At 42.1% G+C, this 23648-nt stretch overlaps 1 protein-coding gene across 1 annotated transcript; it reads right to left on the bottom strand.

Annotated features, from left to right (window-relative positions):
- Window positions 1-7752: 7752 nt before the first annotated feature.
- On the bottom strand, window positions 7753-22181 carry LOC133227369 (PRAME family member 8-like). The gene is made up of 7 exons (XM_061381812.1): window positions 21895-22181; window positions 20916-21488; window positions 17663-18177; window positions 16053-16080; window positions 8685-8771; window positions 8258-8329; window positions 7753-8113 (listed from the first exon to the last, which is right to left on the bottom strand). Exons 1-7 carry the CDS (start codon window positions 22179-22181, stop codon window positions 7753-7755), a joined length of 1923 nt encoding a protein of 640 aa, XP_061237796.1.
- Window positions 22182-23648: the final 1467 nt, after the last annotated feature.

Genomic DNA, 23648 nt, shown 5'->3' with positions numbered 1-23648 from the left:
GTGGGAGTTGTGCCAAAGAAAATCCGAGACAGACACAGGTTTATGTGTTCAAAATAAATTTTATTCAGGACTATGACACCAGAGGGCCAAATGGGGCTCTTTTGACATTCTAAATTTGATAGTTTTGCACACAGACTTAGGAAAAGCCAGCTTGATAAAATATTTTTTCAGAATTCTAAACTTTAGGAAACAAAAGTCCTTTTAGGAGTAGCTTGCATTTATCTCCCTGTTTCTTTGAGATGTAATTGTTGTACCTGATCTTAGGAGTTTTTTGGTTTGCTTTTTCTCCCCCTGAGTATTGATATCTTGGTCACTGCCATTAGGAAGGTACACATATGTTGCACATCTGACAATCAGTCAGATGTTCTGAGCAGCTTTTTGGCTGTGCCAACTTTCAGAGACCTTTGTCATCTTAACCTTTGTTTCATCAACTTGTATAAAAAAGACTTCTTCACTTTCTTAGATTATTTTTGGGGAGCAATATTTCTAGAGCTTATGAAGGGTACATTATTTGCATTGTCCTATGGGAATGCCTGTTGCATCTTTATCAGTGTAAATTGTTATTAAAATACTACTCATCAATAAATCCTTAAATTGAAGAAACTTCTAAACTGGAAAATTTTAGAGAACTGTTAAAAAATTTTTGATTCACTTTTGAAAACATAAATTTTATTTTGGCACAAATGCTACTATTTCACGATTCCATTAGTTGCAAAGAATATGATCTCACTTTTAAAAAATGTGTTTTTAGTTTGGGGAATAATATTTTTACAATGCTGTGTTGGTTTCTGCTGTCCAGCAACATGAACCAGCCATGGCATATGTTTATTCCCTCCCTCATGAACCTTTCTGCCACCCTTAGAGAACTTTTATAAAAAGCCACTTTTTGGCATCTATAAGAAAAAGAAAAAACTAGAAAGTGGATAAAAAAGACATCCATGTAATGACTAACCTAAGATGTACCTTATTTTAAACAAATGAATCAAACAAGCAAATAAAAACTGGTTTCTAAAGCCTTATTTATGCTCCCAACTTCAGCTCAATGGTGCTCATGCATGCTAATAATAAACTTTTTCCACAAAGCTTTTCTTTTTACTCTTACTATGACCTGCAACAAGTACATAAAGTATGTCTCTGTAAACAATGGAAGCATTTATCTTTTTCTACCTGATTCTCTAGTATCTGGCTTCTCCAGCTGACTCCCCTGCGGGCTTGATGTATTACCGCACTGGATGACAACTCATTTTACGAATCATTGTTCAATTCGTTCTAACTCTTTTTTTCAAATTGTTTATGTCTTGTGCCTCTCTTTACTGTATTATGAATTTATAAATGTAATTAGTTATATGTCCTATAGTCCTTCTACTTCATAAAATTAGCATCTCCTGCACTAACCAATATGAATTCAGACTTCAGACATAGCTAAACACCTTGAGACCATCAATCACATCTACAACCATATAGAGAATATTTGTAATAGTGCAAATCTAGATGTGAGAAGAAGAACAAGGGAAAGTATTTTCTGCATCATAATAGACTAGTGAGACAGGAGATACAGAGAATTTTAATAAATATGTTATAACAGATCTGTAACATACAGATATCAACATCTGGTTGAATGGGATAGTGGGGAGCAGAGGAAGCAGATGGCCAAGTATAAGTTATATGTTGTATATTACGGTCATTTTATTATACATCCTGATATACTGAAGTCAAAACCTACTATACTAATCTTCCTCAATAAGGAAGACCACTACGTGTTCTGGGAATAAAATGAAATTCTTATTGACGTGACCTAGCCTTCAAAGGGACTTCCCTGGTAGCTCAGATGATAGGGAATCTGCCTGTAATGCAGGAGACCTGGGTTCAATCCCTGCGTTGGGTAGATTCGCTGGAGAAGTAAATGGCAACCCATTCTAGTATTCTTGCCTGGAGAATTCCATGGACAGAGAAGCCTGGCAACCAACAGTCCATGGGGTCACAAAGAGTCAGACACAACTGAAGGATTAACACACACACACACACAGCCTTGAAAAGATATACTTTTGAAATGTGTTATAAATATAATAAAACCATGCTTCTTACCTGTATGATTTTAGTATTCTTTGCATAGGAATTTACATGTCACTACCCACCCATGACAAGGCTGTGTTGTTGAGGACCACTGAGTATGTTTCCTTTGTTGTTTGTATTAACCCACTGCTGCTGCTAAGTCACTTCAGTCGTGTCCGACTCTGTGCGACCCCATAGACGGCAGCCCACCAGGCTCCCCCGTCCCGGGGATTCTCCAGGCAAGAACACTGGAGTGGCTTGCCATTTACCTCTTCAATGCATGAAAGTGAAAAGTGAAAGTGAAGTCCCTCAGTCGTGTCTGACTCTTCTCGACACCATGGACTGCAGCCTACCAGGCTCCTCTGTCCATGGGATTTTCCAGGCAAGAATACTGGAGTGGGGTGCCATCGCCTTCTCCGTGTATTAACCCACAGAACCAAGGAAATCGAGAGGGAAAAAACAACTAGGAAATGATGGAGTTTCAGATCATAGGCAAGAGAGTGCTCCCCTGACCCCCATCAGTAACTAGAGATCTATGAGATGTAAACACAGAAATCAGAATAATATGGACAGCATTTATTCATTTACATGGAAGGTCTCTTTAATTGTGATCATTTCTACAACTGCGCACACCAAAACAACTCAAACATGTATGTCTCAAACTGAATCCTTCTGATAGAAGCAACTACCTAGGCAGGGTATTACAGCATTATGTATTGGGACTCAGATGATCACACACGTCCTCACCACAGTGAGGACAGGGGCTGGGGCTAACCCAGATGTTTCTGGGATGTCCTAAATCTGTAAGAATCTCCCAAAGCTCAGCTTTTAGCTGGACAAGCCTCTCCTGGTGAAGAATATCCAAGAACTGTAATTCTCCAGAGGGGCAGGATAAATCTCTAGACTTAAAGCAGGCAACCCATGAGTTATGACACAGGAGACTCTCCAGGACTGCCATGGAGACAAGGTTTCCACACATGCTGAGGACTCTGAGCTGACAGCAGTGGTTCAGGGTAGGCAGAATGGCTGTGAGGTGGGAGTCCATGATCCCACACACATTTAAGTCCAGTTCTTCAAGAGTGCCTGCAACTTTCTCCAACAGAACTTGGCGGAGCTTGGGACTAAAGTTGGTCAGGGTAACACCACTCAGATTCAGGCCCTTCAGCTGATAGATGGCTGGACACTGGGACAGATGGGGCAATTTTGGTTCTGGAAGCAGGCATCTGGTCATAGAGATGTTGTCCAAGGGGGTCTTCAGGCATCTGGAGGAAAAAAAAACAACAACAAATAAATAGATCTGGGAAACCAGAGTTATAAGTGACCTCCACATGAGAGGTAAATGATTGGCACACAGCCAAGGTCGCTATTACCATCTGATAGTACTCAATATCCAGAATGTCCAGTTTCTTTCTACCATTTTCATGTGTGACTAGATCAAGCTAAAAGAACCTTGAAAGCTCTTTTTACTCATATATCAAGCAGAGTACAACATGCTCCACTTCCTTAGGAGCATGAATGAAGATGATGGAATGCACTAGAATATGCCCAAGGGAGAGCCTGAGCCAGAGTCTCCATCAAGTATGGACACTACTTAATTTTAGTACTGGGAGATGAGATAAACATGCTTTTAAGTCAGATCCCTTCAGTCCATGCTTGGGCTCCAGATGCCTGTATCTCCGGCCAGGTGAGGCACTTGGAGGATGTGTATAAACAATAAGACCCCACACCATGCCTTGGGGCTGCCAGACTTCAGCAACTCCTATCCGGCATCATCTACAAACTTTCTATCATTGTTCACTCTCCTTTTGTTTCTGCTTCATTACCATCATCTCCAGAATCATGCATTTCCTGTATGATACTAACTTACATTTTACAAAATGTGAGACCACCTTTACAGACTGGGACTTTCAATTCAGTTCAGTCGCTTAGTTGTGTCTGATTCTTTGCCACCCCATGAATCGCAGCATGCAAGGCCTCCCTGTCCATCACCAACTCCCGGAATTCTCTCAAACTCACATACATAAAGTTGGTGATACCATCCATCCATCTCATCCCCTGTCATCTCCTTCTCCTCCTGCCTCCAACCCCTCCCAGCATCAGAGTCTTTTCCAATGAGTTAACTCTTCGCATGAGGTGGCCAAAGTACTGGAGTTTCAGCTTTAGCATCATTCCTTCCAAAGAACACCCAGGACTGATTTCCTTTAGAATGGACTGGTTGGATCTCCTTGCTGTCCAAGGGACTCTCAAGAGTCTTCTCCAACACCACAGTTCAAAAGCATCAATTCTTCAGCCCTCAGCTTTCTTCACAGTCCAACTGTCACATCCATACATGACCACTTGAAAAACCATAGCCTTGACTGGATTGACCTTCGTTGGCAAAGTAATGTCTCTGCTTTTCAATATGCTATCTAGGTTGGTCATAACATTCCTTCCAAGGAGTAAGCGTCTTTTAATTTCATGGCTGCAATCACCATCTGCAGTGATTTTGGAGCCCTCAAAAATAAAGTCTGACACTGTTTCCACTGTTTCCCCATCTATTTCCCGTGAAGTGATGGGACCAGATGCCATGATCTTTGTTTTCTGCATGTTGAGCTTTAAGCCAACTTTTTCACTCTCCACTTTCACTTTCATAAATAGGCTTTTGAGTTCCTCTTCGCTTTCTGCCATAAGGGTGATGTCATCTGCATATCTCAGGTTATTGATATTTCTCCCAGCAATCTTGATTCCAGCCTGTGCTTCTTCCAGCCCAGCGTTTCTAATGATGTACTCTGCATATAAGTTAAATAAACAGGGTGACAATATATAGCCTTGACGTCCTCCTTTTCCTATTTGGAACCAGTCTGTTGTTCCATGTCCAGTTCTTTTTTTTTTGCCATGACTTTTGACTTGTATCTGATTATTTGAAAAAAAAAATTTTGTTTCTTGAAATGTATGTTTTGGACAAAATCAGAAATGTGTTCAAAGACATATACAGAATATTAATGAAATAAAATACTTAGGACAAGTTCCATGTCCAGTTCTAACTGTTGCTTCCTGACCTGCATATAGGTTTCTCAAGAGGCAGGTCAGGTGGTCTGGTATTCCCATCTCTTTCAGAATTTTCCACAATTTATTGTGATCCACACAGTCAAAGGCTTTGGCATAGTCAATAAAGCAGAAATAGATGTTTTTCTAGAACTCTCTTGCTTTTTCAATGATCCAGCAGATGTTGGCAATTTGATCTCTGGTTCCTCTGCCTTTTCTAAAACCAGCTTGAACATCTGGAAGTTCACGGTTCACATATTGCTGAAGCCTGGCTTGGAGAATTTTGAGCATTACTTTACTAGCGTGTGAGATGAGTGCAATTGTGGCGTAGTTTGAGCATTCTTTGGAATTGCCTTTCTTTGGAATTGGAATGAAAACTGACCTTTTCCAGTCCTGTGGCCACTGCTGAGTTTTCCAAATTTGCTGGCATATTGAGTGCAGCACTTTCACAGCATCATCTTTCAGGATTTGGAATAGCTCAACTGGAATTCTATCACCTCCACTAGCTTTGTTCGTAGTGATGCTTTCTAAGGCCCACTTGACTTCACATTCCAGGATGTCTGGCTCTAGGTGAGTGATCACACCATTGTGATTACCTTGGTCATGAAGATCTTTTTTGTACAGTTCTTCCATGTATTCTTGCCACCTCTTCTTAATATCCTCTGCTTTTGTTAGGTCCATACCATTTCTGTCCTTTATAGAGCCCATCTTTGCATGAAATGTTCCCTTGGTATCTCTAATTTTCTTGAAGAGATCTCTAGTCTTTCCCATTCTGTTGTTTTCCTGTATTTCTTTGCATTGATCGTTGAGGAAGGCTTTCTTATCTCTTCTTGCTATTCTTTGGAACTCTGCATTCAGATGTTTATATCTTACCTTTTCTCCTTTGCTTTTCGCTTCTCTTCTTTTCACAGCTATTTGTCAGGGCTCCCCAGACAGCCATTTTGCTTTTTTGCATTTCTTTTCCATGGAATGGTCTTGATCCCTGTCTCCTGTACAATGTCACGAACCTCTGTCCATAGTTTATCAGGCACTCTGTCTATCAGATCTAGGCCCTTAAATCTATTTCTCACTTCCACTGTATAATCATAAAGAATTTGATTTAGATCATACCTGAATTGTCTAGTGGTTTTCTCCACTTTCTTCAATTTAAGTCTGAATTTGGCAATAAGGAGCTCATGATCTGAGCCACATTCAGTTCCCGGTCTTGTTTTTTCTGACTGTATAGAGCTTCTCCATCTTTGGCTGCAAAGAATATAATCAATCTGATTTTGGTGTTGACCATCTGGTGATGCCCATGTGTAGAGTCTTCTCTTGTGTTGTTGGAAGAGTGTGTTTGCTATCACCAGTGTGTTCTCTTGGCAAAACTCTATTAGTCTTTGCCTTGCTTCATTCCGTATTCTAAGGCCAAATTTGCCTGTTAATCCAGGTGTTTCTTGACTTTCTGCTTTTGCATTCCAGTCCCCTATAGTGAAAAAGACATCTTTTTTGGGTGTTAGTTCTAAAAGATCTTGTAGGTCTTCATAGAACAGTTCAACTTCAGCTTCTTCAGCGTTACTGGTTGGGACATAGACTTGGATTACTGTGATATTGAATGGTTTGCCTTGGAAACGAACAGAGATCATTTGTCGTTTTTGAGATTGCATCCAAGTACTGCATTTTGGACTCTTGTTGACTGTGGTGGCTACTCCATTTCTTCTAAGGGATTCTTGCCCACAGTAGTAGATATAATGGTCATCTGAGTTAAATTCACCCATTCTGGTCCATTTTAGTTCACTGATTCCTAGAATGTCGATGCTCACTCTTGCCATCTCCTGTTTGACCACTTCCAATTTGCCTTGATTCATGGACCTGACATTCCAGGTTCCTATGCAATATTGCTTTTTACAGCATCAGACCTTGCTTCTATCACCAGTCACATCCACAGCGGGGTATTGTTTTTGCTTTGGCTCCATCTCTTCATTCTTTCTGGAGTTCTTTCTCCACTGATCTCCAGTAGCATATTTGGCACCTACTGACCTGGGGAGTTCCTCTTTCAGTATCCTATCATTTTGCCTTTTCATACTGTTCATGGGGTTCTCAAGGCAAGAATTCTGAAGTGGTTTGCCATTCCCTTCTCCAGTAGACCACATTCTGTCAGACCTCTCCACCATGACCTGCCCATCTTGGGTGGCCCCACGGGCATGGTTTAGTTACACTGAGTGAGAGAAGGCTGTGGTCCATGTGGTTAGATTGACTAGTTTTCTGTGATTATGGTTTCAGTGTGTCTGCCCTCTGATGCGCTCTTGCAACACCTACTGTCTTACTGGGTTTTTACTTGGGACTGGGACTTTAAGACAGGATAATTGTGTTCACAGATTAGTGATCAGAGTTTCTTTTTAGAAATGCTTAGGTCTGATGTGGTTTTTCCTTGTCAATACCACCTTCACTCACCTGTCACCATAACAGAGATATCTCTTCTGAAAGAAATCACATACATGCCTGCACTACATCTATGCCCCCTAATTTATAGCTTCCTAACCTGATGTCTTTTACCATCTTTTACCATTCTATACCAGCTTTCTCACACCTTGATTGCTCCGCTTATGTGTTACCACAGGTCATAGTAGAGCCGCAAATGAGACAATGCATTTGATATATTACTATTGTGCTCACTGTTTCTCGCCTGTGGTGCTCCCCTCACTTTAGCATCTGGTTCAGGAGGCCTTCGAGGAAAGATGGAGCTTTCATACAGACATCCCAGAGGTACTGCAGCCTGAGGATCTGAAACATAAATTGCAGAAGAGCCTGATGGTCCTGTTCCTCAACAGCAGACCCATGAATAGGGGAGAGAAGGAGTCTCTGAACATTGCTCATCTTGCTCAGGAGAGGAGCAAGCTTGGCCAGAGTGGACAGCTTCTGGGTGAAATTCAATTCCATCTCCTGGATACAGTCCAGCTTCAGCATACTGAGAACTTTCTTAATATTTTCCTTGGACCTTGAAACAATCTTCATCTTCTTACAGCATAGGTGTATGGAGCCTTTTTGCTGTTCCTCCCACCTGAAAGGGTAGCTGAGAAATTTGCACAAAGTCTTTTTCTTGAGCCAAAGATTTATGTACACCTCCAAGGGAGCCAAGGGATGCTTTGTCCTTGGCATGTCCTTAGCCACTGATGCCATAAGTGAACTTGAGGTCACATGGTACTTGTCTCTAGACCACATGTTCCAGAAGTCCTGGCCAGTATTTCTCAAGTCCAGCACCCGCAGTTTGCACTTCCTATGGGGAAACAGAAGATCGGGTGAGAGTCTTTAAAATGTACACTGAATGAAACTACAGCCTCAGAATTTAGGCAACATTCTAACTTCCCATCTTTGCTTTGACTTCACATTCCTGATATCACCTTCTGTCTTTTCTCTTTCCTCTCTTGCTCACTTTCCTCCAGTCCTTTTCGTCTTCCATCCTTCCTAGTACACTTTTGCAAGGTATTTCCCAATGTGATCTCAGCAGTGCTCAAGGCTTCTGAGCTTTTTCAGAAGTCTCTGGTCTGCCCTTTGGTCATTCACTCTCCCTGACACCGGCAGTCCCTTCCAGGACACCCAAGACCCTGCCAGGCTACCTGGATCAGACTCACCTGAGCTGAACCTTCTGGGCCAGCAGGACATCAAGTCCATCCAGCACTGCTTCTAAGGTTTTTGGTGAGGCTTCTTCATCAGCCCCCCTAGAGGCAGGCGGGCAAAGGGCCAGGTTTGCACCATGGCCATCATGGTCTCACTGTGTCTGAGAGAGAAGGCGGCCGTGAATAGTGTTGGGTAGAGCTCCATGGGCAGATACTCCAAAGACCAGATGGCCAAGGCCTCATCTCTCAACAGGCTCATTGCTGCCAAGTTCACAAGTCTGGGTGGGTTGTGAGCACTCATTCTGACTCTTCTCTTAAAGGAATCCTGTGAAAATGCAAGGGAACAAAGCATCCTTCTCAGGTCAGTCATTCCTATAAGAGTGGTCTCTCTCCCCATCCTTCAGGGAAATCAAATCAGAGGCAAAGTCATCACCTTGGAAACGATGAACCAGAAAGGAAGAAACTCAGTTTGTCAGGCTTCCAGGCTAGATTTGGTGGCACTAAGCCATAGCTCTGCCTCTTCTCGCACTAGAGCAAGAATCTCACAAGTACCAAGAAGACAGAAAGGCATCGAGTAGCTCCTCCATTTCCTTCCATTGTTGGCTTACTGCATGTCCCTCTTGCACATTTGTATCAGGAGACTGAACAGGCTGACTCCCTTTCTCTTGGGTGAAAACATTTAAAGTGTCATGTTCAGCCCAAATTATGGGGACAGAAGTTCATGTGGAATACAGCTTCCATCCTCAGTTCCCAAACTTAACTTTGCTGGGAAGAATGTAAGAGGTACCTTTAAAAGGAATGCCATTTGTGCATAAAGTAAAAACTTCAAATGCCAAGATATAGAATTTCAAACAGTTATATGTCTTTTATTAACAACAACAACAACAAAAAACTGCTTGATGAGACATTTAAATGATATAAGCTAAAGTAAAAATCAAAATATTTAGGTTGAAGGCAAAGCTACACTTAGAGGCAAAAAGAAAGCCTGAAATTTTTTTAACAAAAGAAAACAAACAGGAAAACTCTTCCTGTCATGTCAGACTGCATTTCACCACTCAGTACATGCTTGGCATTGGCAGAACATGTTAGCTAATGCTGATAATTTACCAGCTCAGATGGGGTTGAGGGACTGCTCAGACCTCAATCAGACTTCAGAAATTAGAGCTCAGAAATGACTGAGTGACTGCACTCACCCCACTTCCAGTCTTCTCTTAAGTTTTTCCTTGAGAACAAATATTTCACTAGCTATTTCAGTAAATAAAGGATGCTGTGGCCAAAAAGCCATTAACCCTGCAGTCCCCCACCCTCTTAAGACAGTATGCTCCAAGGGGAATTCAAGGAGGAGAAACCAGGATGGTGTTCTAAAGTAGTCAAGATGCATATCATATGGATAAGTTCAATAAGACCAGACTTTTGCCTCTTTCCATACATAAAAAAAGCATGAAAAGAAACTTACCTGGTGGTCCAGTGGTTAAGAATTTACCTGTCAGTGCAAGGGATACAGGTCAGATACCTGGTCTGGGAAGATTCCACATGCTATGGAGCAACTAAAACCATGCCCCACAACTACTGAGCACTCAGCTAGAGCGTGGGACCCATGACTACTGAAGGCCACAGGCCCTGGAGCCCATGCTCTGCAATGAGAGAAGCCAGCAAACTGAAAAGCCAATGCATTTCAACTAGAGAGTAGACCCTGCTCACCACAACAAGAGAAAGGCTGCCCTCAGCAAGGAAAAATCAGCACAGCCAAAAAAAAAAAAGTAAATAAATGAATATAATTATAGAGATAAATAACAATTTTAAAAAAGCATGAAAATCATTAATTTGAGATGAATCATTTTTATCATATGCAGTAATCTTTTAAAATTTTTTGAAAAAAAATTTTTTTTTTCCCCAGGAAATGACATTATGGACTCTGGCTCCACCGTATAACTCTTTTTCCACTCTTATAACTTTTGAACAGTTCCTCAGAGCAAACTGAGAAGCCACCTTTCTGGTTATAATCGTCTGTAAAGCCAACAAATAAAATGTCATGTTTTAGGTTGTGAATTTCTTGTCATTTGACATGCTCTTCCAAGACATTTTTCCAACCCACAGTGTCCTGTCCCCACTCATCTGAGTTCCAGGCGTTAGATGAAAACTATCGACTAAAATGTTAGTCACCACATGAAAGGAGAGAGTTATTTTATTTGGTGGGAGTGTTTAGAACCCAAGCCCAGGAGACAGTATCTCAGAAACTTTGAGAAAACTGCTCCAAGGAGGTGGCACAGGGAGTCAGGATATATACAAGTTTGTAACAAAGGGAACAGGCAGTCTGAACATCAAAGATTACTGTGAGGTTAAAAAAAAATAAACAGATACAAAGTTAGGGAATTCAGCTTTCTATGTATAGGAAGACGCAAGCCTCTTGGCTCACTGAATTCATTCCTTTCATATGCACCTCAGCTCTCTGGGACCAATTCCTCTTTCCTTGTTCACCTTAGCGGGTGGCAGATGGCTGCTTCTTGCATTCCCCCAGCTTCTCAGCAATCATCCTGGGGAATGGCGAAATCTGCTGCATTGGAGGTTTATGTCACTCTGCAAATATTTGTACTCAAGTAGCATTTACAGGACAGCCCAATTTTTTCAAAATAATTTTTTTTTTGATGATTTGGCTGTGCTGGGTCTTAATCATGCGTGTGGGAACTTTGATCTCCCTTGTGCCCCTGAGGGATCTTTTATTTGTGGCATATGAACACTTAGTTACAGGATATGGGATCTAGTTCCCTGACCAGAGATTCAACCCAGGCCCCCTGCATTGGGAGCATGGAGTCGTACCCACTGGACCACCAGGGAAGTTCCAGGATAGCAAGATTCATTAAAAATTCTAATGTATACAGTCTTGATTAGAAAATTTATTTCTATCCTCTGGTCTGATCAACCAGCAGGTGGCCTAGGAGACCTACAGCTCAGAATGTCTATCACTGAAGATGAATCCACTATCTTTTATTTCCTCCCACCCCTAGGTCCCCTACACTGGCTACTGGAACAGCTTAGGTGAACCCTGATTCACTGGTGACCACAAGTAGTATGTGAGTCCAATTTCAGTCCCTGGATTTTGCTTTCTTCCCTGTTGTGAGAATAGCAGGATAAAGATTTAGGCTATTCACTAAGAGGGAGAAGACTGAGGGGGAAAAAAAAGCACTGTGGAGGTCTTAAATAATAAGGAGCTCTTGCTCAACAACTCCAGAGCCAAACCCTCAATAAGCAATATCTCACTGAATCCCACTAGAAGTCCCATAAACTGTGTGTGCATCCTTATCTTCATTGTGGGGGAAACAAAACTCTGCCTAAGACTATAATCCCAGCCCTATATCCACTTCCTCCCCAGAATAAACAACTGCAGCCTCTGAATCCTTAGCAGGGAAACTTTATTTGGCTGCATTTTGTTTAGAGGCACTGTGTAGGTTACATTTATGTGTCAACTTCACTGAGATGAGATGCCCAGGTCTCATCTCAGGTCAAACACTAATTCTGAGAGAATCTTCAAAGGAATTCCTGGAGATTAGCATGGCATCAGTAGACTGAGTAAGAGATCAGCCCTCACCAGTATGGGTGGGCATCGCCTTACCCTCTGGGTGCCTGAATGGAACAAGGGCTACTGCTCTCCCTCTCTCCTTGGCCATGAATACTGGTGTTTCTGGCTCCTGAACTTGGAAAACTCCAGGCCATACACAATTGGTGCCCTGGTTCTCAGGCCTTTAGCCTTGACTTAAAATTCAGACTTAAATTGAAGAAAGTAGGGAAAAGCACTAGACCATTCAGGTATGACCTAAATAAAATTCCTTATGATTATACAGTGGAAGTAAGAAATAGATTTAAGGGCCTAGATTTGATAGACAGAGTGTCTGATGAACTATGGATGGAGGTTCATGGCATTGTACAGGAGACAGGAATCAAGACCATCCCCAAGAAAAAGAAATACAAAGAAGCAAAATAGCTGTTCGAGGAGGCCTTACAAATATCTGTGAAAAGAAGAGAAGCAAACAGCAAAGGAGAAAAGGAAAGATATACGCATTTGAATGCAGAATTCCAAAGAATAGCAAGGAGAGATAAGAAAGCCTTCCTCAGTGATCAATGCAAAGAAATAGAGGGAAAAGAATAGAATGGGAAAGACGAGATCTCTTCAAGAAAGTTAGAGACACCAAGGGAACATTTCATGCACAGATGGGTTCAACAAAGGACAGAAATGGTATGGATCTAACAGAAGTAGAAGGTATTAAGAAGAGGTGGCAAGAATACACAGAAGAACTGTACAAAAAAGATCTTCATGACTGAGATAATCATGATGGTGTGATCACTCACCTAGAACCAGACATTCTGGAATGTGAAGTTAAGAGGGCCTTAGGAAGCATCACTATGAACAAAGCTAGTGGAGGTGATGGAATTCCAGTTGAGCTATTTCAAATCCTAAAATATGGTGCTGTGAAAGTGCTTCACTCAATAATTTGCCAGCAAATTTGGAAAACTCAGCAATGGCCACAGGACTGGAAAATGTCTGTTTTCATTCCAATCTCAAAGAAAGGCAATGCCAAAGAATGTTCAAACTACCGCACAATTGCACTCATGTCACACGCTAGTAAAGTAATGCTCAAAATTCTCCAAGCCAGGCTTCAGCAATACGTGAACCATGAACTTCCAGATGTTCAAGCTGGTTTTAAAAAAGGCAGAGGAACCAGAGATCAAATTGCCAACGTCCTCTGGATCATCAAAAAAGCAAGAGAGTTCCAGAAAAATATCTATTTATGCTTTACTGACTATGCCAAAGACTTTGACTGTGTGAATCACAATAAACTGTGGAAAATTCTGAAAGAGATGGGAATACCAGACCACCTGACCTGCCTCCTGAGAAATCTGTATGCAGGTCAAGAAGCAACAGTTAGAACTGGACATGGAACAACAGACTGGTTCCAAATAGGGAAAGGAGTACATCAAGGCTGTATATTGTCACCCTGCTTATTTAGCTTATATGCAGAGTACATCATGAGAAACGCTGGGCTGGAAGAAGCACAGGCTGGAATCAAGATTGCCAGGAGAAATATCAATAACCTCAGATATGCAGATGACACCACCCTTATGGCAGAAAGTGAAGAAGACCTAAAGAGCCTCTTTATGAAAGTGAAAGAGGAGAGTGAAAAAGTTGGCTTAAAGCTCAACATTCAGGAAACTAAGATCATGGCATTCGGTCCCATTGCTTCATGACAAATAGATGGGGAAACAGTGGAAACAGTGACAGACTTTATTCTTTTGGGCTCCAAAATCACTGCAGATGGTGACTGCAGCCATGAAATTAAAAGATGCTTACTCCTTGGAAGGGAAGTTATGACCAACTTAGACAGCATATTGAAAAGCAGAGACATTACTTTGCCAACAAAGGTCCATCTAGTCAAGGCTATGGTTTTTCCAGTGGTCATGTATGGATGTGAGAGTTGGACTAAAAAGCAAGCTGAGTGCTGAAGAATGTATGCTTTTGAACTGTGGTGTTGGAGAAGACTCTTGAGAGTCCCTTGGACTGCAAGGAGGTCCAACCAGTCCATCCTAAAGGAAATCATTCCTGGGTGTTCATTGGAAGGACTGATGCTAAAGCTGAAACTCCAATACTTTGGCCACCTGATGCCAAGAGCTGACTCATTTGAAAAGACCCAGATGCTGGGAAAGATTGACAGCAGGAGACGAAGGGGAGGACAGAGTATAAGATGGTTGGATGGCATCACCGACTCAACAGACATGAGTTAGAGTAAACTCCAGGAGTTGGTGATGGACAGGGAGACCTTGTGTGCTGTGGTCCCCAGGGTCACAAAGAATCGGACACAACTGAGTGACTGAACTGAACATATCTTTTAAAAGAATAAATTCTTGCTTATTTATGGTTAAAATCAATTTTAAAGTCTAATTTATTTCTTGCAGCTTTAAAATGTTTTTAAATTTCCCACATGATTTCTTCAAAATACTGTATTACCTCAATAACTTTTAGAGAAATGTTGTATATAAATCACTGTGGAAGTATTTATTTATACTCAAGTGCCATTTACAGGAGAGTACATTAAAAAATTTTATTTATTTATTCATTCAATTATTTGGCTGTGCCGGGTCTTAGTCCAGCCTACAACATCTTTGATCTTCCTTGTGTCCTTGTGTGTGTGTGTGTGGGGGGGGGGATACTGAGTTGTGTCCAAAACTTGGGACCCTATGGACTGTAGCCTACCATGCTTTTCTATCCTTGAAATTTTCCAGGCAAGAATATTGGAGTGGATTGCCACTTCTTTCTCCAGGGATTCTTCCCAACCCAGTGATTGAACCCATGTCTCCTCTGTCTCCTGCACTGGCAGGCAGATTCTTTGCCACTGAGTCACCTGGGAAGCCTGAGGGATTTTAGTTGTGGCATGAGAACACTTAGCTGCAGTATGTGAGATCTAGTTCCCCGACAGTGATTGAATCTGGGCTCCCTGCTTTGGGACCATGGAACAAAAAGTTCAATTGGGAACTCAGTTGGGAACAGAGAAGTTCCAGGATAGCAAGATTTATTAAAAATTCTAGAGTATACAGTCCTGATTACAAAATTGATTTCTATTCTCTGGTCTGATCTACCAGCAGGTGGCCTAGAAAACCTGAGGCTCAGAATGTCTATCACTGGAGATGAGCCCAGTCTCTCCTATGCCCTCCCATCCCCAGCCCCTCCACACTGGCTACTGGAACAGCTTGGGTGCATCCTGATTCATTGGTGATCACATGCAATATTTGAGTCCAATTTCTGTCTCTGGATTTTGCTTTCCTCCCTATTGTGAGTAATAGAGGTAAGTACAAAGGTTGAAGACTTACGCTATTCACCAGGAGGGAGAAGACTGCAAACAAACCAAAAAAAAAAAAGCATTATGGAGTTCTTGCTCAACAACTCCAGAGCCAAGCCGTCAACAAGCAGTATTTCGCAGGATCCTGTTAAAAATCCCATGAACTCTGTGTGCAACATTATATTCATTGTAGAGGGAACCAAACTCTGCCTAAGGTCCTCCCAGCCCTATATCCTTCTCCTTCTCAGAACAAACAATTGAAACCACTGAATCCTTAGCAGAGATTGGCTACATTTTATTTGGCTGCATTTTGTTTAGACATACTGTGAAGGTTAAATTTATGTGTCAACGTCACTGTGAGATGAGATGCCCAGATCTCAGGTCAAATATTAATTCTGGGAGAATCTGTAAGGTTATTCCTGGAAGAGATTAGCTTTGAAATCAGTGTATAGAGTCAAGAGATCAGCCCTCACCAGTGTGGGTGGCATCGTCCTATCCTCTGGGGTCTGAATGGAATGAGGGCTACTGCTCTCCCTGTGTTCTAGGTCATGAATACCAGAGCTTCTGGCTCATGAACCTTGAAACTGCAAGACATACACAAATGGTTCCCTAGTTCCCAGTCTTTTAGCCTTGACTCAGAGCTACACCATCACTTCCCCTGCTTTTAAACCTTAAGACTAGGTCCAAATTATATCACAGTCTTTCCCAGTTCTTTAGGCAACGGACAGCAGACAGTGGGACTGCTCAGCTTCTGTAATCATGTCAGCCTCTTCTCAAACTATGTATGTGTCTATGTATCAGGTGAATCCTGAACAACAACTGCTCAGGGTCACTTAGATAAGGATTTTTTAAAACAGTAAATTTAGTTTTATACAATATGGAGTTGGGTTGAATCTGAGGAGGATGAACTGAGGATAGGGAGAGCTGACTATGAGTTATATGTAATATATAACATACATTTGTTATACATTTGGATGTTCTGATGTCCAGACAAGCTATCCTTAATTTTTCTGATAGAGAGGGACTGGATTTGTGATGGGAATTATCTATTTTGATATGACCAATTACTAAAAATGTATAATTCTTGAATGTGGTATTCAAATAATAGATCCATGTTAAATGTTTTTGCTAATTTAATATTTTTCTAAAAAGAAGTTGCTTGTCTGGCCACAACTTGATTATATCCATAAGGACCACTACCCACCCATGATAGGCATGGAATGGTGAGAACCAGTATCATTTATTGGTAGTACGGAAAACATCTTGCAGAAGTGGGGACCTGTGCTTGTGGCAGTGAAGCACACAAAAAGGCAAGAAACTGCAACTTATACACCGACTGATAGAAATATGAAGAATACCCATGTCAAGGTCATGGCCTGAGTCAGCAGTGAAAGCCCTGCAAAGAGCTCTTCACTGCAGTTGTTTGCCAGACACTGAGTATGTTCCCCTTTGTGTGTATTAACCCAGTGAACAGCCAAAGAAATAAGCAAGGAGGTAAGAGATGCCCAAGACAGAATAAAGAAATTTCAGGAATGTAAGGTTTTGAATCATGGACAACACAGTGCTTTTTTTTAAAATCACAAACTGGAAATAATTAGGACACGTAATAATATATCATGGAGAACAGCAGCTGGTTTTCAACAAGCATCTCTTTATTTATTTATAATTAATTTTTATTGGAGTAGGACTTCTTTACAATGTCCCTTTAGTTTCTTGCTATACAACAAAGTGAATCATATCTATACATGTATCTACTCTCGTTTTAAATTTCCTTCCTATTTAGGTCACCAGGAAAGTATCTTTATTCTTGACCATTTCTGTACATCCATCTCCCCCCAGGATAACTGAAACATGTGGGGCTCAAGCATGTATTCACCTAGGTTCATATTTCAGATTCTAGAAGCCCATGTCTCTGAAAGTTCCATCCCTTCCAGAGTCTACATTTCCCCCTGCAATACTGAGTCCCCCCTCCATATCGCCTTTCCTTTTCCCATTCACATTGAGAAGATGTCTGAAACCACAGCTCTCTTGTCCCTTCATGATGTCCTCATGTTCTAGATTTCAGTTACCAAGTGCCCAGAAGAAAGCCTTTAATAGAGGCAACTCTCTAGGCAGGGGCAGTACATCTGTATACAATGGGATCCAAATGATAGCATATGTTCTCACCACAGTGAAGACAGGGGCTGGGGCTAATCCAGATGATCCTGGGACGTCCTAAGTCTCTCAGAACCTCCAACAGCTGAGCCCGAAGCTGGGCAAGTCTCCCTTCCAAGAGAACACCCTGAGATCTGTAACTCTCCTGAGGGGCAGGATAACGCTCTTGCGTTAAGCAGGGCAGCCCAGCGGTGTGTCGCAGCAGCTTCTCCATAACGGCCATGGACAGGAAGTTCTCACACAGGCTGAAGTACCTGAGCTGGGAGCATCGGCTTAGGGCAGGCAAGATGGCCTCCAGCTGGGAGTCCGTGATCCCACACAGATCTAAGTCCAGTTCCTGGAGGGTGGCTTCAACTTTCTCCAGCAGAACGTGGAGGATCTCAGGATTAAAGTCAGTCATGGTGACACCACTCAGATCTAGGCCCTTTAGCTGACTGATGTTTGGGCTCTGGGACAGGTAGGTCAAGTCTGATTCTGTAAGCCAGCAGTTGGTTATTGACAGGTTGCTCAAGGGGGACTTCAGGCACCTGGGGAGAAACCAAACAATTAGTTCTTGGAAACTGAAGTGCCAGGTTGCATACTGGTGATAGACAAATGGCTTCTACGGAACTAACATTAGTCAGGCCATCTCTTGAGGGCCAATACACTGATTGTCCATCTTATTGAAGGCTAAGTCCTATCACCTTCACTGTGAGACTGAGTTACTTCACAGAATCTAGAGAGCACTCTCTCCTCATCTATCAAGCAGAGTACAACATATTCTACTTCCTTATGGGGATGAATGAAGATACTGGAATGCATAAGAACATGCTATGAGGAGAGCCAGAGAGAGTCTCTTTTAAGTGTGAACATCACTAAATATTAGTGTTGGGTGATGAGATCTAAAAATGACTTCAGATGAGGCTTCCTTCAGTCCAAGTGTGGGCTCCAGATGCCTCTATCTTTGATCAAGTGAGGTCCTAGAAAGATATACATAAGGAATCAACTTATATAAGATCCCACAACATGAAATGTGTTGCCTTCTAGAGGGGCTCACTTACATCCTTGCATCATCTACGGACTTTCTATCACTTTTTATTATCCTTTTCTCTCAGTTCAGTTAACAAACATCACCTCCAGAACCATGCTTCTCCCATATATCAGTTAACGTATCTGGAGCACAAAACACCATATTATAGACAGGGATATCAAGGGAATATTTCATGAAAAGATGGGCACAATAAAGGACAGAAATGGTATGGACCTAAAAGAGGCAGAAGATATTAAGAAGACGTAGCAAGAATACACAGAAGAACTACACAAAAAAGATCTTCATGACGCAGATAATCAACGATGGTGTGATCACTTACCTAGAGCCAGACATCCTGGAATGCGAAGTCAGGTGGGTCTTAGGAAACATCACTACAAACACTAGTGGAGGTGATGGAATTCCAGTTGAGCTATTTCAAATCCTAAAAGATGACACTGAAAATGCTGCATGTGATATGCCAGCAAATTTGGAAAACACAGCAGTGGCCACAGGACTGGAAAAGGTCCGTTTTCATTCCAGTCCCAAAGAAAGGCAATGCCAAAGAATGCTCAAACTACCACACAATTGCACTCATCTCACATGCTAGTAAAGTAATGCTCAAAATTCTCCAAGCCAGGCGTCAACAGTATGTGAACCCTGAACTTCCAGATGTTCAAGCTGGTTTTAGAAAAGGCAGAGGAACCAGAGATCAAATTGCCAGCATCCATTGGATCATTGAAAAAGTAAAAGAGTTCCAGAAAAACAACTGCTTTATTGACTATGCCAAAGCCTTTGACTGTGTGGATCATAATAAATTGTGGAAAATTCTTAAACAGATGGGAATACCAGACCACCTGACCTGCTTCTTGAGAAATCTGTATCAGGTCAGGAAGGAACAGTTAGAACTGGACATGGAACAACAGACTGGTTCCAAATAGGAAAAGGAGTACATCAAGGCTGTATATTGTCACCCTGCTTATATAACTTGTATTATTATATGTTATATAATAATATTATAACTTATTTAACTTATACATGTATAGAGTACATCATGAGAATTGCTGGGCTGGATGAAGCACAACTAGAATCAAGATTGCTGGGAGAAATATCAGTAACCTCAGATATGCAGATGACACCACCTTTATGGCAGAAAGTGAAGAACTAAAGAACTCTTGATAAAAGTGAAGGAGGAGAGTGAAAAAATTGGCTTAAAAACTCAACATTCAGGAAACTAAGATCATGGCATCCGGTCCCATCACTTCATGGCAAATAGATGGGGAAACAGTGGAAACAGTGACAGACTTTATTTTTTGGGGCTCCAAAATCACTGCAGATGGTGACTGTAGCCATGAAATTAAAAGATGCTTGCTCCTTGGAAGAAGAGTTATGACCAACCTAGACAGCATATTAAAAAGCAGAGACATTACTTTGCCAACAAAATTCCATCTAGTCAAAGCTATGGTTTTTCCAGTAGTCATGTACGGATATGAGAGTTGGACTATGAAGAAAGTGCTGAAGAATTGATGCTTTTGAACTGTGGTGTTGGAGAAGACTCTTGAGAGTCCCTTGGACTGCAAGGAGATCCAACCAGTCCATTCTGAAGGAGATCAGCCCTGGGATTTCTTTGGAAGGAATGGTGCTAAAGCTGAAACTCCAGTACTTTGGCCACCTCACGCAAAGAGTTGACTCATTTTAAAAGACCCAGATGCTGGGAAAGATTGAAGGCAGGAGGAGAAGCTGACAACAGAGAATGAGATGGTTGGATGTTATCACTGACTCGATGAACATGAGTTTGAGTAAACTCCGGGAGTTGGTGATGGACACGGAAGCCTGGTGTGCTGCAGTTCACGTAGTCCCAAAGAGTGGGACATGACTGAGCAACTGAACTGATAGGGAGTTTAGAAGAGGTTCACTGAGGGCACAAACCTTGTAAACACGGAGCTTCTCTTCAGGAATGCTCTGATCTGATGTAGTTTCCCCACTTCAACATCCTTTTTACTTACCCATTTTTATCATTTCAACATAGACGCCTCCAAAAAAGGAGGAAATTATAAACCCTGGGATGCAAACATCCCAGTCAGTACTCTGTATCTCCCCAGCAGGGTGTCTCACAAGAGCCACTAGACCAGTTTAACCCTCTACCTAGATTAGTGTGGTTATGGGATATCACATTTAAGGAGAGTGCAACAAAGGAGACAATGCTTTTGACGTTTTAGGGTTGTGTTCAATGTTACCCAGCTAGTGGTCCACTCCTACCTGAGCATCTGGTCCAGGAAGCCTTCAAGGAAGGAGGGATAGTCCAGATGGAGATCTTGGAGGTGGCCAAGCCTCAGGAACTGAGAGGTAATTTGGACAAGGTGATCCTGCTCCTGCTTCGTGAAGGCAGACAGGTGGATGGGGGAGAGACAGAGTCTCTGCAAATTACTCATCTTTCCTAGGAAAGAAGCAAATGTGGCCAGGGTGGACAGATGCCAAATCCAATTCACTTGCACCTCCTGGATACAGTCCAGCTGCACCATGCTCAGGATCTTCACAACGTTGTCCATTGGCATTGCAGAGATCTTCAGCTTTTTACAGCAGAGATGTACAGAGGCTTTTCTCTGCTCCACCCACCTAAGAAGGTAGGTGAGAAAGTTATCCAGGGTCCTTTTCTTCAGGCAAAAGTCCATAAAAATCTTCAGTGGAGCCAAGTGCCACTTTGCTGTTGAGCTCTGCTCAGCCACTGGTGCCATTCTTGAGCTTGAGCGCTCATAACTGCTGGCTCCAGACCATATGCTCCAGAAGTTCTGGCCAGTATCCCGTAAATCTAGCACACGCAGTTTGCACCTCCTAGAGGAACAAGGAAGTTGATGAGGATGTATCAAAGTACACACAGAATAAAAAAAACAGCCTAACAATTTGACAACATCCTGCCCACCTGTGCTGTAACTTAACATTTCTGACATCATCTGCTGCCTTATTCACTACCCTCTCTGCCTCACTATTCTCCATGCCCCTTCCCCTCTTAATCTTTCTGGTCCTCGACTTTAGTATCTCAAGGCTCTTTGAGGAAGTGGGGAATGTTCTTCTAGGCTCCCATTCACTACAGGCACTCTTCAACTTCCAGAAGGTACTTCCTTTAGCAACAAGGCTTCTGCATTACCATTTTCAGAACCCTTTCCACCCACCCGTTTTCAACCCACCTATCTCCTCTGGGACATCCAAGATTTTATCAAGGTGCTTTAAACACACTCACCTGGAATGAACCTTCTGGGCCAGCAAACCATCAAGTGCTTCCAGCACTGCTTGTAAAGGCCCCATATGAGGCATGTCAATCAAGCCTCCCAGAGGCAGGCGGACAAAGGGCCAGGCTTGCACCATGGCCTTCAGGGTCTCGATGTGTCTCCCGTGGAATGCCTCCATGAAGAGGTGTGGAAAAAGCTCTGTGGGCAGATCCTCCAGAGCAGAAAAGGCCAAAGCATCATCCCTCAGCAGATGCTTTCCTGCCAGGTCCAGGAGTCTGGATGGGTTCTGGACACTCATCTTGACTCTACAAGAAAAGGAATCCTGTAGAAACTGCCAAGGCACAGGGCATCCATCTCAGGCCAAGCAGAAGCACACCTAAGACATTCTCCCACCCTTTTGGAAGAACCTACGCAGGGCCAAGGTCACTGGTCTGGCAGGGATGCAAATGCCTCAGTCAGCCCATGTGACACTCTGGTCTCAATGGGCACAAAGCTATACCTCTTTACCTGCTGGTTTCAGAACAAACCTCTCATAAGTACCAGTGAGGAAAAAAGAGTCACTAGCCTGTTTAGTAACATCCATTGCTTTGCATGATTCAGGTCCCACTAGAAAGTGGATACCAAGAAGCCTGAGAGTTCACTCCAAACTTTATCTGGGGAAGAGTTTCAAACAGTCTCTTTGAGCCCTACATTAGTGAGAGTCATGTGGACCAGCACAGCCTCCAACCTGAGTTACCTCTAACATGAATACCATTGTGTTCAAATATTTATTTTAAATGAAAATATTTATTTTTAATGGAAAAACATCCCTTTTGGAATTTTATTTCCAAAATAAAATAAATTTCTTATTTCATGAATTATATTATATTCCAAATATAATATATTCCAAAATAAAATAAATTTCTTATTTCATGAAGAAATAAAATTCCAAAAGGGATGTTTTTCATTAAAAATACCTTCTTTGTAAAGTCATTTTAAATTGATATCAACTAAAGCACAAATCAAAATATTTGAGATTGAGGCAAAACTACACTGCTAAGCAAAACTAAAACATGAAATGTGTTCATGTGAGAGAAATAATTATTTGAAAGCTCTCACTGCATCCAGAGATACATACCACCCTTTAAGATTTAATCATGGGTAAAAAGGGTGTCCTTATAAGGACGGTAACTTACTGCTCTGGTGGGGCTGGTGGGGCGCTCAGATCTCAGATGCTGTGGAGAACCCAGTTGGTATCTCTAGAGCAGGAAGATTCTGCACCTCTTTTCCAGTGCTTCAGACTTTTATACACCTTTTTAGTCCCATCATTCCTCTGTCCCACTACTAACCCAATCAGGAAAGGACACCTGATTAGATTACTGAGTGCCGATTGGATCATCATATTTCTGTAGGTTAGTTGATTTAATTGGATACACATTCAGGAGACAGAGGATGATGAATCAAGGACCCATTCACTGATTCACAAAGACATTATTCTAGGTGATATTAAGGTAGTAAAAGAGGGCTTCTCTGTGGCTCAGTGGTAAAGAATCTCATGGCAATGCAGGGACATGGGTTTGACCCATGGTCGGGGAAGACACCACAAGTCAAGTAACAACTAAGCCCATGCACCACAACTACTGAGGCTTTGCTCTAAAGCCTGGGACGACAGAGGATAAGATGGTTGGATGGCATCACCAACTCAATGGACATGAGTTTGAGCAAGCTGTGGGAGTTGATGATGGACAGGGAAGCCTGGCATGCTGCAGTCCATGGGGTCGCCAAA

The sequence above is a fragment of the Bos javanicus genome, chromosome 16 (genome assembly GCF_032452875.1).
Source record: "Bos javanicus breed banteng chromosome 16, ARS-OSU_banteng_1.0, whole genome shotgun sequence".
Classification (NCBI taxonomy): domain Eukaryota; kingdom Metazoa; phylum Chordata; class Mammalia; order Artiodactyla; family Bovidae; genus Bos; species Bos javanicus.
The sequence above is the reverse complement of the archived record's forward strand: the minus strand, read 5'-3'. Positions and strand labels throughout refer to the sequence as shown.